General features: G+C 36.4%; 1 protein-coding gene across 1 annotated transcript in view; it reads right to left on the bottom strand.

Annotated features, from left to right (window-relative positions):
* Window positions 1-14,511, bottom strand: part of alk (ALK receptor tyrosine kinase) — a 394,553-nt gene that overhangs the window by 18,905 nt on the left and 361,137 nt on the right. The window contains exons 12-19 of the mRNA XM_084393327.1: window positions 10,244-10,409; window positions 8,918-9,065; window positions 8,603-8,713; window positions 6,225-6,366; window positions 4,330-4,500; window positions 4,140-4,238; window positions 2,257-2,412; window positions 1,099-1,212 (exon numbers count right to left, since the gene is read on the bottom strand). Coding sequence (XP_084249453.1) covers window positions 1,099-1,212; window positions 2,257-2,412; window positions 4,140-4,238; window positions 4,330-4,500; window positions 6,225-6,366; window positions 8,603-8,713; window positions 8,918-9,065; window positions 10,244-10,409 — 1,107 coding nt within the window. The remainder of the gene's footprint in view (window positions 1-1,098; window positions 1,213-2,256; window positions 2,413-4,139; window positions 4,239-4,329; window positions 4,501-6,224; window positions 6,367-8,602; window positions 8,714-8,917; window positions 9,066-10,243; window positions 10,410-14,511) is intronic.

The following is a 14,511-nucleotide window of genomic DNA, read 5'->3' as shown; positions in this document are numbered from 1 at the left end:
ATTATCAATGTTTCGGTCACACGACCTTCATCAGGAACTTTCATCATAACCTTCATTATTTATTTATTTTGAAATGAGACTCTAATTTAAAGTGCGTTGTCATCATGTTAAGTACAAAATCTGATTTATTAATTAAAAGTAATTTTCTTCTGTAATTTTAATAGTTCATTGCAAACTTGTGGAAATCTATATGGACACGAACACGAACAGGCATGTTTGCCCAAGTTTGGTGGGCTTGACCCCGGCAGTAAACACATTAGTGTGGCGTCTGGAAGTGATTTATTCATAAAGTATATACTGACAAGGCTTGTCAGAGCCCAGTTAACAGCCCATTTATCATGTGTCTATTCTATTTATCACTCAGAGACTGCTACTACAGTGTAGATGGACAGATGATGTGTTAGGTGTGATGGAACTCTGTGTGTGTGTGTGTGTGTGTGTGTGTGTGTGTGTGTGTGTGTGTGTGTGTGTGTGTGTGTGTGTGTGTGTGTGTGTGTGTGTGTGTGTGTGTGTGTGTGTGTGTGTGAGAGAGAGAGAGAGAGAGAGAACCTGTGGTTAATGCATTGTGCAAACAAGATGCCAAACATATTCACAGCTTGTGTGGCATGTGCATAAACAATTTACCATTATTACCATACAGAAAATAAAGAATTGCACTTTTTAAAAAATATGTTACAAATGATTTACACACGGAATGTTTTTATGTTTTACAAATTGTAATAATTTATATAATTCTGCAGTTTTCTGTTTGTTTTTTAAAGAAAAGAAAAGAAAAGAAAAGAAAAGAAAAGAAAAGAAAAGAAAAGTTAAGAAAAGAAAAGAAAAGAAAAGAAAAGAAAAGAAAAAAATGTCTGCAATGGCATCAATAACAGAAAACGTTCGGTAGCTACATCCAATCCCATAGGTGTCAGTATAATGTCTAAGACCACATTCATATCAGTCAGTGAAACATAAACACAAAGTGCACAACATAGTTATACATCATTTTCTGTGAGCTGTCTGCAAGTGCAGTTTTATCCTCTCTGTTTCTAAAACCAAAAAAGGTCAATGCGACAATGAAACTATGCTCACAAACAGGATTTGACATGGTCTACTTACTGATCATAACGCCTGAAACAGCCAACAGCAAAGCAGCGATGAGCGCGGAGGTCCCCACAGACAAAGCCAGTGGCAGATGAGACATAGTCGGCTGTGCGGGCAGCAGAGACACCTCTACACACACACACACACACAACATACCGTTCACATTTATCTCAGTTCTGCTTTTCATATTTGAAACTGTTAACTCAGAACCACTATATGCACATGTCAGATCAGCATCATGCGCGATCAAACTGAAGAGACACGTCTGGAGCACGCTAAACAGAAACTATAGATTCTAAAGTGAAAAAAACATGATAACTCTCTAGTATTGACTGAAGTCATTGTAATCTTTTGAGATTTTTGTAAGGTTTTGGATAGTAATGACTCGAGTGTTACTACACCCTTCTAACGGAATGACTATTTATTTGGATCATTATTGTAAAGGGAAGATCATGGTAAACCACTAGTAATGGAATCTGAATTACAATCCAAAAACTTCACAAGCTTACAATGACTTCAGTCATTACTAGGGAGTAATTATGCTTTTCACTTTAGGATACTGATCCAAATAATTATTAATACCTTCTGAGAGTCATTACGAACGGGTTAGCATGACCTTCACATCAGAATTAATTATAGATTATGCATTTTTAACATTCATTATGAACCTGTATATGGTAGTTCTAAGTAGTCCTCTGGGAGGCATGTAGCTACTGATTAGGTCATATTGAATTACCAAATTCAACTAGCACTATTACTTATTTAATTAAGTAATCAGGGTTTCTTGTTAAAAAATAAATAATAGAAAACAAACAGCGATGGACATATTAATATGCTTATGCCCTGTTTGGAAATATGCCTGTAGATTAACAGAGAATGAAAAGCTTTGTGAAATATAATTTTTCTTCTTCTTTTTTTTTTTTTTGTGTGCAACAGTGGAAAGTGTTTTTTTTCTTTTTGAGTACAAGCTGGCAAACGGAGCTAAAGTTCACAGCGGTGACCTCTGTCAAAGACACTGTAAATGGCAGAGAATCGAGCTGGGTTTTACAGAGGTAAGTGCCGCTCTCGAGAAAGAACTTTATTATTGAGAGTACACTCTTCCCAGACATTCATTTGACCATTTTATGAGACAGTCGTTCATCTGGTGGTGAAGTGTGTTATAAATGAACTAACCGGTGGAGTTGATGCAGGACACTCTGTCCGAGGCCAGTGTGAGCTCTTCATCGCAGTAACACACCATGCCCTCAGAGGTCTCATGGCAATCTCCTGACTCACAGTGACTGCAGTTCTGCACTGGGTTGATAATAACTTCACCGTCACCTTCCATGCCTGGAAACAACATTACCGTATTATGGGATGGTGAGGCGTATTAGTAAAGCTTGTGGCTTATAATCGAAAGGTTGTTGCTTTGATCCCCACAGGGGTGAACTGTTACCATTGTGCCCTTAAGCAAGGCACTTTAATCCAGGTGTCTCCAGGGATACCAAGGGTCCTGTACTGTACAGTACGTTCTTTAAATAGGAGCATCTTGCTAAATGACTGCTTACTTAAAGGCACACTATGTAACTTTTGGCCCTCTAGCTAAAAAACAAAACTGTGTGCATTTTGTGGAAGAACATTGTTTTGGTTGTGCTTTGGTTCTGCGTGTCCTGATGAATGTGGTTATACTGCTCATAAAACATTCACCATTAGGCTTAAGAGATATAACCAGTTTAGATGAAAAGAATCTCACGCTGACTAGCTGAAGACGTTACTGTAGCTTTACACATTAATAAACACTTGATATTCAATTCTAGCACAGCACTACAACAACCATAATGAAATTACCCATCACAATAGATAATGCTTTACAATGAACTCTGTTAGAGAGCTACACCTACGGCAATTGATCTGTTCAATAAAATACCTTACTCACCTGTTGAGTTCTAAAAACGTCATCTCTGAAAAGCCAAGCCAATGTTGATTCATGTTTTATTACAAGCTCTGTCGCATTCTCTTTTTTCCAGCAGACTCTCGTCTGTTCGGTGTCTGTTTAAAACGGGTGATTCTCCGGAGGTTGGGGATTTAGCGGCTCCATGTCAAACTTTCTCACTCGTTGTGACAACTAACCACTGCCACTCACAAACTGAAGCAACTTTTTCTCTTTTTACTGATATGATGAGACACACACGGGCAACTGACATATGTACGCAATTTCCCACGAAAACCATTCCCTCAGGTCTACAATTTAAACACTCATAATAGTCTTAGTGAATCAGGGGAAAACAAAAACACGGTAAAAAAAAAAAAAAAAAAAAAAAATGTAGTATTGACTCATTTAAAATTGGTTAATTTGGAACAAAAAGTTGCATTGTGTACCTTTAAAGGTGTGGGTACCAGCATCCCTCAAAGTTTCAAGTCTCTACGACTTACAGTTTGGTCTGCCCGATCACTTTTAGTGGAGAATGCTGACCTTTCAGGCTATAGCCGAACGCCAAAATTATTATTACAACTAAATTGTCGGTCATTAAATAAGAATACTAAATAATTGTGTAGATGATTTGCTTTGTGTAACCCGACATCAGACCGAATTATTTTTTTGCGCACAGTGCCGCGACCAATCAATCACTCCTTTACAACTGGCTGCCTTGCACATTCACTGTCCTCACGGCTGCTGCAACTTGCGCTCGCTTATCAATGCATAGAAATTTGCGCGGTTCACGCCTACGGTCTCTTTGTAGAACTTCAAAAAAGAAAAAAAAGATGCTGCAGCCAATGAGCAGCCGGCCGGGGCTGGCTGCAGGACGACTCAACCTCCACGGACAGTTTTTAATGTTTTATCAGACAATACCTACTCAAGATTTTGCTTTAGTATAATTTTTGGGACAATTAGGGTCAGATTCGTGATTCGTGACAGCTTTGATTTAGGGACTGTCCTGAATTTTTCGGGACGTCTGGTCACCCTACCTCCGATGCTGTGTGACAGAATAACCTTACAAAGCACTATTCGCATAGTACAGAGTATAAGTGCATTGTATGTCATTTGGAACACAACTAAAGGCTCTTTATTGTGTTACCTTTGAGTGGTTCCAGGTACATCTCGCCATCAGGACTTATAAACGATGTTCCATCATCGCCATCCATTCTCGGATCATTATCATGCCAGGCGCTACCCCCTTTAGCCATGGAGGAGAGAAGTCATAAAATGTGGCAAAAATCATACAATGAAGATATAATATGAAAATCAAGGCTGACATTTAGTCTAACCTCTGTATCCTCCACCTCCTCCACCAGCCGTGCAGGATCCTCCACCACCCCCAAAACCTCCTCGAGTTTTCCAGCCTATGACTTGACAGGGATCCCCACCCTGACCTCCTAAAATGAGTGGTCTACCACCTTGTGGAACAGGAGAACTGTCATTCCAGCCTCCACCACCCCCTGAAATACACAGAGACACACACATCATAACAAACAGATAAAGACATTTTACTTTCTCTGTGTGGCTAATTAATTTCACAACAGGCGACTTTTTTTTTTTTTGCATCATCCTCTAACAGGTCTAAGAATGCAGAGTGGCACAGCGAATTCTCCAGAGAAGTCTCCTATGAACATCCCTGTACTTCTAAAGCAGGGCAGTGCTGTTGCTTAGCATGTAAATGCTCAAATAAAAATGTGGCAAATTATTTCAGACGTCAAAGCTGTCCCATTTTGCTAACTCTCTAATGTTTTCTTAGCAGCACATGCTTTGCTGAAGAACAAAAATAATAATTAAAAAATATATATAATCCAGGATACCAGTCAGACCATTCAACAAGTTTTGTAAAGAGAATATTTTTTAGAGACAACTCAAATAGATTTCTCTCAGAGTATATAGAGGAAGGAAGGAAGGAAGGATGGATGGATGTTTGGATGGATGGATGGATGGATGGATGGATGGATGGATGGATGGATGGATCATTGCTAGGCGAACATTTATACAAGATAGCACACACCCTAATAAATCTAATGTTTGCAGACATAAATATAATGTACAATCCATCCTCATATATCAGTGCTCTTTGTGTAGCTCTATATGCAGAGATGGACTGTGGAACAGATTAATAGAATGATCCCCATGTTTTATATCTGCAGAGAAGAAAAAGATATGTGATGTGGTCTAGCAATAATACAAAAAATAATCATCTGATCTGAAGTGTTGATGTAGGTAGAAATATATAATACCCAAGAGTAAAGAGATAGAGGAAGATGGATACAGAAACTGACTCATACCATTGTTTTTGGAATATAGATGACAAAATGAAACAAATGAAAACTCTATATCTCAAGTGTGGATCAAACATTGTATATGTGAATCAAGCTGGGCTCTAATGTCATGATGGAAACATATTGAATAGATTTAGGAGTGCATGCTTTGTGCTGTTCTCTCGGACCCCAGCGGCAGTAAATAGAGCACAGTGGGTGATCTAGCCTTTGAAAAGAGCACCACCGATTGAACCCATACTGAGCGCTCGGTAGGAGACAACCAGAGCACCCACAAGATGCACAGACACGCATGTGCCTTCAATCGCTTAGACTTGAAAGCAGGGCACACGTGTTATTACTGTAGTGTTGTTATCACCTTCCAATCAGTTAGCAAAAAAGCTGGTGAAGAAATCTCAAGAAAATCCAAGACCCAGTATTTTAAAACTAGTTTGTAGGATCAGTATCTTTAAGCCACAGCTGAAATAGAGAATGAAATAGGGAATTTGAAGAAACCGCCACAAAAAATCATATTCAATCTCAGACTGGATTAAGGACTATTATGAAGCCCAGGCAGAAAAACAAAAATAGTATGTTCATGTGCAGAAAAAAAAAAAAAAAAAAATCTCTTTTTTTTTTTCATAAGCAAACCCAATTTCCAGGTATTCCAAAAGCATTCCAACTATCCACATGAAGCTAATAAAAAAATAAAAAAAATAAAAACATTGCTCTATGTGCAATATTTTCTGTTTCACTGCCCCTGCTTCCACTATTTACCAGAAGGAACATGCCTTACATCTGACTCTAGACTTCATCAGACTTCCAGAACAGCATGCTAAGATTAGTCAAAATCATTTGCTGTAAAAGACAGACAATCTCTAATTTATATAAAAAATAAAAAAATAAACTGTTGAGAGACACACCTGCAGTGCCTGATTTTCCATTGCGGCCGTGGATGCTGGGATTCCTGTCCAAAACTTCCTCTGGGGTTTCTGATTGGCTGCTGTAGCCACGGCCTCCGCCTCCAGCAGCAATGAGTAGAGGAACATGGACACCATTCTCCATCTGTAACCAATGGAAACATGAAGTGTGACATTAGTTTCTAACTGTGTAACACTACAAAAATAACTTTGAGGTTTATGCTTTCAGGACTTGCTCACCAATTATATTTTCCTAATTAAATTGAACCTGGTTTGGAAAGCTCTACACGGGAAGAAAATAAATATAACCACCACTGCTAACACCCAATACTCTTTTAATCATAAATAGACACACATATACTGTGTGAAACAGTCAATTATTAATAGATCATTTGAATTTTTTTGATACTATCTGTACTGAATTAACTATATTTATATTTCTCACAAATCTGCCCACCATAATGTTTGATTGTAGGTCATTCATCACAGTGTAATTACAACAGAACTTTACCATAAATATATGCGGTAGCGACATTTTTACAGTTGTAACTTCAATTTACAGTAAAATAACAACAACAAAAACGAACTGTTATGATGTTAATATAGCAACATACTGAGCCTAAATCTGTATTGTCAAGTCAAGTCAAGTCAAGTCAAGTATATTTGTATAGCGCTTTTCACAATACAGATTGTATCAAAGCAGCTTCACAGTATTAAATTAAAATAATACAACAAGGTTTGTTTCTAGTGTAATTTATTGATTGATAAAATGAAATATCCCCAAAATATCCCCAACTGAGCTAGCCAAAGGCAACAGTGGCAAGGAACCGAAAAACTCCATCAAGTGACCTAATGAAAAAAAAAAAAAAAAAACCTTGGGAGAACCCAGGCTCAGTCGGGGGCCAGTTCTCCTCTGGCGTTTATTAACTAGAGACAGGATTTAACTGTAAGATTAAAAATATTATATGAATGCCTGGCTGAAGAGATGCGTCTTTAATCTAGTTTTAAACTGAGAGAGCGAGTCTGAGCAACGAACACTATCAGGAAGGCTATTCCAGAGTCCTGGAGCCAAATGTGAAAATGCTCTCCCTCCTTTGGTGGATCTGGATATCCTAGGTATGACCAAAAGCCTAGAATTTTCTGATCTTAAAGAGCGCGATGGATTATAGGGCGATAGAAGATCCGTTAAATAGACTGGAGCTAAGCCGTTTAGGGCTTTATAAGTCAGTAGCAATACCTTGTAATTAATACGGAACTTTATAGGTAACCAATGCAGTGATGATAAAATCGGTGTTATATGATCATATTTTCTTGATCTAGTAAGAACTCTAGCAGCGGCATTTTGGACTAACTGTTGCTTGTTTATTGAGGATGCAGGACAACCGGCTAATAAAGCATTACAGTAATCTAGTCTCGAGGTCATGAATGCATGAACTAACTTTTCTGCATCAGAAACTGATAGCATATTACGTAGCTTAGCAATGTTTCTAAGGTGGAAAAAGGCAGTTTTTGTAACATATGAAATATGATTTTCAAAAGACAGGTTGCAATCTAGTATAACACCCAGGTCTTTTACTGTAGAGGATAAAGTAACAGGACATCCTACTATGTTAAAGTTGTAGAGTGAGAGGTTTTGTGGGCGGTTTTTTGAGCCGATGATTAGTACCTCTGTCTTGTCTGGATTTAATAAAAGAAAATTACGCGTCATCCAATCTTTTATATCTTTAACACACTCTGTCAATTTGGATAATTTAGCGTTTTCATCTGGCCGTGATGAAATATAGATTTGAGTGTCATCAGCATAACAATGGAAACTAATTCCATGTTTCCTTATAATATTTCCAAGTGGCGAATTGTACTTTGATAATACACTGACAACCACAAAAAAAAGGTAGTTTGACATTAAAATAACGCAATAAACATTAAACAACATACATGAAGTATCCCATTCGATTTATTATAGTTTTTCACTGTAATAGTAAGTAAACTTACCATTTACCAATTAACAAGGTTTGGTAACACTTTATTTTAACAGTGTCCTTGTTACACATGTTACATGTAGTTACAATACTAATATCCATAAATTATGCATAGTTACATGCAACTAACCCTAAACCAAACCCTGCAGTAAGTACATGTAGTTAATTAATATTACTCAGTACTTAAATAAATAATTACACTGTAACAAGGACACCTTAAAAATAAAGTGTAACCCCCCTTTTTTTTTTTTACAGTCCTTTACTGTTAAAATTACATTAATTGATTACAGTATTGATTTACTGTATTGATTACAGTGTGTTTTAGAAAGGAGCAATACATGTACACATACTATATTTTGTTGTACAAATAATCCAATTTAAAATGTTTTTATAAAGGGTCACCTTGAAGACGTAGGTGCCGCCCCCTCCTCCGCCGCCCCCTCCTTTGAGCTGGGTCTTGTTGATAGAGGGTCCCTGCTGTTCTCTGCAGATCCGGTCCAAAGTCGGCACCATCTAACAAAAAAACAAAACAAAACAAAACAAAACAAAACAAAACAAAACAAAACAAAACAAAACAAAACAAAACAAAACAAAACAAAACAAAACAAAACAAAACAAAACAAAACAAAACAGGCCATTTTATGCTTAACAAGATGCTCATCACACTGTTTTCTTTCTGAATAGCACAAAGACATATTGATATAAAGGATTACTCACATTAGGGCAAGCGTCCTCTCCTTCCTGTCCCACTAGAATATACACTAGCTCATCCTTCTGTAGAAGGAAGTCTCCGGTCATGTACACCCCATGTGACTTGTGAACAGCCAGGACGCTGCGTCCACCAGCTGCTCCATACGCCGTGATCCTAAACACAAGACAAATAAGTAAGCAGTAATTTAACAGAGGCTTTCATCAAAAGTGACTTACAGAGCACGTATCACAGGGACAATTCTCCTGGAGTGACCCTGGGGTTAAGTGCTTTGCTCAAGGCAAGGGCACAATGGCGGTGGCTCTTGACTCACTTCTCACAGGGATCAAACCGGCAACCTTCTAATTACAAGCTCTAACTTTTAGTAACTACACCAGCGATGCCATGGAAGCTCTGTGCCTAATACAGTGAGTGAGCTGCCTTATAAGCAACATTAAGGGACTGGAAAACTAACAACATCTTACTCTTTTACTCATTAAAATGGCATAACACATCAATATTGGGTTTTAATTTTAATTCCTGTATTTTCTAGAAAATAAGTTGCACCAGTGTTTATAGTTTGGATATAAATATATTCCGGATATATATTCCGGGAAAAGTGGTAGATCAAAATATTTGTATTGGTATTTTTAAGTATTTAATGAAATATATTTGTAGTCAGTGTTTCTCGCAGCTCTGTCAGCCATCTTGGATGGCTTGTTTGAGCTGAATTGTTTTGATGATGTTTTTCCCACAGAGGCCACTAACAATGTTGTCTCAGTATTGAAATAATGAGATAGCCTACTTTATCAGACAGCATAATGTTAGCTTTTGAAACGACCTTTGCGTCATGAGCATAACGCTGGGACCGAGATGGGTCTTGTGCATGTTGCCCACTTAGGTCCCACCAGGTACCAAGTGCAATCCTACATGAAATTCATCTGGGAAATTAACATGGGGCCATTATGTAACCCGTGGACAATCCTACATGAGACCTATTTTTCAATTCATTTCATACCCATATGGGCCCCACATACTAATGTTGGCTGGGGTGAGGCTTTAAAATGTTGTCTAGGTAGGCAGTTCACTTTTTCTTTTCTTTTTTTACAGACTTTGCTAAGTGAATGTCATTATCAGTCTGGGTTCTTCCTCAGCAATCCAGCTGATGACTTTGGAAATGTGTTTTCTCATTCCTCCTGGTCCTCGGACAGTAATTACCTGAATGACCTGATGGGCTTGATAACAGGCAGCAATTGTGCCGAAGAAGAATGGCTTCCATTTCATGGTCGAAAAAGTATCTGCTAAACGCCTGGAAGAGGATATGTTTGCTTGTGTGTGTGTGTGTGTGTGTGCACCTGTATTTCCTAGTCTCTGGGACCCGCCACATCTGGATGCCCTTGAACGGCCCTTTAGTGCCCACACTGACATTGACATTGGTGTTGCGGTAAGAGTTACTGCACTGAGTCGGCGTTGGACCGTCTTGTCCTGTCGCTCCACAGGTGTGGAATATCCACTTGACAGCTGTAAAAACACACAAATGCCCACAGATATAGCAAAGGTACCTTTAGATTCATAAAATAAGAATATTTCTTTCTTTTTTTTTCTCAGAGAAATAATCCACACTACTGTATTGGTGTAAAACTTGGACCAAAGAAGTAGAAGGTGAAAATAGAAAGATATTCTATGTGATGTGTTTGGCTGGCTGGGAAGTCAAAAAGCCACAGACAATTTTTTTTCATAGCTGGAAACCTGTGGAATGTCTTTCACAGACCTGGAAATAATGCTACATAAAAGAGTTCAATCATTGCTAAATGTCAAATGCACTTACTCATAAGAGGAATGAGGTTCTGACTGAGTTCACTTCACTAATACTGTCAGCATTCCGATAAGACATACTCACTTTTAGCTTCAAAAATAAAATAAAAAAACCTCAACGGATTCTAAAGGTTAAGGTGTATTATAGATATGTCGCAACACATTTCGTGTTTCGGACATTTTTTATCAGCTCTACGTCAGGAGCTACAGCAGAGACTGAAGGCTGATTCACGTCATCTTCATTATTGTCTTTGTTTAAGGAACAGTTTTATTTCAATGTTTTGTTTCAGTATTATTTTTATGTGTATTTATTATTATTTGAATTGGTGTCCTACAACAACGGGCGCATGGCTCATAGCCTTGTGAAAAAGAAGTACACCTTCTTATCCTTTAAAATAATATAAATACACACAAACATAATGTACTTTTTCATAAACTTAACTACATGTTAATTGCAATTAAATGCATTTTTTTTTTTCAAACGTTAAAATTTTAATAGTTTAAACGTCTATTAAAAGCAAGTAGCTGAGAGTGCTTTTTTGACCCACTTATGTATGATTTAAGTACATTTGTATTTGTAATTTCATAATTACTTCTATTGTCTTTGAAATATGCTGAATGTACTGACAAGCATTTTTGGGAAATAGAAAAATGAAATTTCTATAGAAACGTAGCATGGGTTTAAATATATTTGTAAATATACATCTGAATTACAAACTAATTTGTATTTGTTTTTTTTTGTTTTTTTATTAGCCATTAAGTACTTTGTGTGTGCTTTGATATGTTAATCAGCACATCAAAGAGTAATTATTATATATTATTATTTGAAGTATGACAAAAGATTGTTAAAACAATGATTTCAAATGTACTAGTAAAGTAAAACTTTAAATGTGAAGTTTTCAGAATTGCAGTGTCTTTAGAAGCAGGAAAGTATACTCTCTTTAAGTAGCATTTTATTTTATTAATATTATATTATAGTAATAGGCAAGTACAACTAGAGTTTAGTTTAGGGTTAGTTGCATATATAATTATGCATACTTACTACAATAACTACATGTAACATGTGAAACAAGGACACTAACAAAGTGTTACCCAAATTTTAAGATTTGAAGTACACAATTAAGTGCACTTCTTTTTCATTAGAGTAGGTTGGGGTCTATTTGCAAAGCTGGAACCAATCAAATGGCCTGAAACCTATAAGGAAAGCCAATCCAGTTTTGACATGAGTGACCAGAACAGAGTGGTATCAAGGTGAGAAACAAAGTCTGCGAAAGTACTTGCCAACAATTGGTCATTGCATAAAAAAAATAGGTAACATTCTGGATATATTACACTGACATTTGACATTTTGACATTGAGTGTGCTGTTCTGAATGCACCTCTTTCTCTGCAGTGATGTTGTCCGACCCAAGTCTGCAAATAAAACATCTGAATATGTCAGAATAAAAGTTTAGTTCCTTGCCAGGAACCTATCAAGATTAATTAATTAGATCTGACGCGAAAGAAAGCTTTGAGTTGTATAGAGGTAATGTGCCAGACAAATATCACCAGTTTGTCTTATACAACTTCCTTTTATTATAGAGACCTTGAAGGTTTGATTGGTGGGAATGGCTGAGTCATCGGAAGCTGAGCGGCGGTACTCAGCGCATCATGAGGTTAGCGGCCCGTCTCTTATTCTCATCAGGGGAAGAGGAAGCAATCAAGGAGACAAAGGCCGAGGGAGCTGATCTGACAGAAGAACACACTCCCTCTCTCCGCAGCGCTGAAGATTTGAGTCAGCGCAAGGCAAACTTCCCCATTCGACTGAGCTTTATTCGCCAAAATGAGATGCTATGGTGGCAAAGGGAGAAATCGATATATGGAGTGGGAGAGGGCAGGAACAGAAAAGAGAAGGAAAAATTGGAGATGACAAAAGGGAGGGCGGCGGCATGACAGAAAATTCCAATCGTTGCACAATTTATCAAAAAACCTGTATCAATTATCCATGACTGAATCAAGGGAAGATTGATGTACAACTTGATTTTCCTTCCAGTTTAAAGAAAACAACAGCTGGGAATAGAACTCCAGAAAGCTTTACTAGAGTGTGTTTCTGGTAGAAAGTGTTTTATTATTAACTGTCTTGAGCAACTGTGGTTTAAAGCTAGAGGTGATCAAAATACGATACACTTGATACACATATGAAATATTATATATTATGATACACTTATTTTTGCTGGAAATTCAACTGAAAAATATCAAACAACACCCTTCAAGTCAAAAGGACATACAGGCCAAAAGTTTGGACACAATACTAATTAGTAAAAAAAAAATATATATATATAATATATTATATACATATATAATTATAATTATTATAAAATAATAATAATAATATAAAACAATTATATATATATATATATATATATATATATATATATATGTATATATATATATTTGTTTTATATTATTATTATTTTAATAAAATAATATTTTTTTATTAAAAATAATTGTAATAATAAACATATTACTCTTTTTTCTGTATTTTTGATTTGATCAAAAATACAGAAAAAAATACAGTAATATTGTGAAATATTATTACAATTTAAAATAATAGTTTTCTATTTTAATATACTTTAAAATATAATTAAATTCTGTGATGCAAAGCTTAATTTTCATCAGCCATTACTCCAGTCTTCTGTGTCACAAGATCCTTCAGAAATCATTCTAAAATGCTGATTTATTATCAGTGTTTTATTATCAATGTTACAATACTTTTTTTTTTTCAGGATTCTTTGATGAATAAAAAGTGTGTGTGGGGGGGGGGATGAAAAAAAAAATTATACAACTTTTTACTTTTTATTATTTACTTTTTACTTTCTACTTATTTATTTATTTATTCAAAATTTTGGCTAAGTCCACTCAATCTGCCAGACTTGCCGACTGCAGCTTTAAATTTTTTCTTTGCAGAGAACAGTTAGACGATGCATCTTGACCGTTCACAGCTGAACTACACGTGAGTGAGGCTCTGCTAATGAGTCCTGATGAATAGCAGATTAGCTGCTCGTTCAGATTTATTAAGGCTGAAATGGCGTGGGAGTCATTTCACAAACACTCACGCACACCATACTGATAAATGACTACGCTCCAATGAGAAGAACACCTGTATATGCAGTGCGCAAACAGATCAGTCTTCCCAGGGATGATGGCATTGGTCATGTAAGACGTCTTTTACACACTGATTTGTACACATTCAATAGATAATCATGGTAATGTGAAGTAGTTTTACCACAGCCCTCATAAGCATGAATGCAGGGAAATGTCAACTCTGGATAGTATCTTTACAGACGATGTTTTCGGTTGTTGTCACAGTTGGTTTGATTACAGAATGTAATGCAACAAATCTGCATTACATCTCCAGTGCATTTGTCTGCAACAAATGCACTGGAGAGATTCAAGGAACACTTTGCATATTGCTTTTCAAGGACGTGTAACTACTTAAGAATAATTAAATAAGTCTTCACTTAGAAATAAAAGTTACATATATATTTCCAAATGAGCAATTTTGAGTATTATGACATGATTATGACATTACTCCTTGACTCCTAACTCCTTGACATAACATAAGTTTATTTACTTATTTACAACTTGTTTATAGATATTTTTTTTTTTCATTCTTGTTCTGTTCTGAATATCATTAAATTTAAAGGATTTGTTGAGGAATATTTTTAGTGTATTTTTTTAAGCATACAGCAAACGATAGTATGCTATTAATTGGTTAAAATTCTTACAATGGTTAATGGTTGACCGGTTAATTAGCATCCCTGTAGCTT

This window comes from Rutilus rutilus, assembly GCF_951802725.1.
Source record: "Rutilus rutilus genome assembly, chromosome: 21".
Lineage (NCBI taxonomy): Eukaryota > Metazoa > Chordata > Actinopteri > Cypriniformes > Leuciscidae > Rutilus > Rutilus rutilus.
The sequence above is the reverse complement of the archived record's forward strand: the minus strand, read 5'-3'. Positions and strand labels throughout refer to the sequence as shown.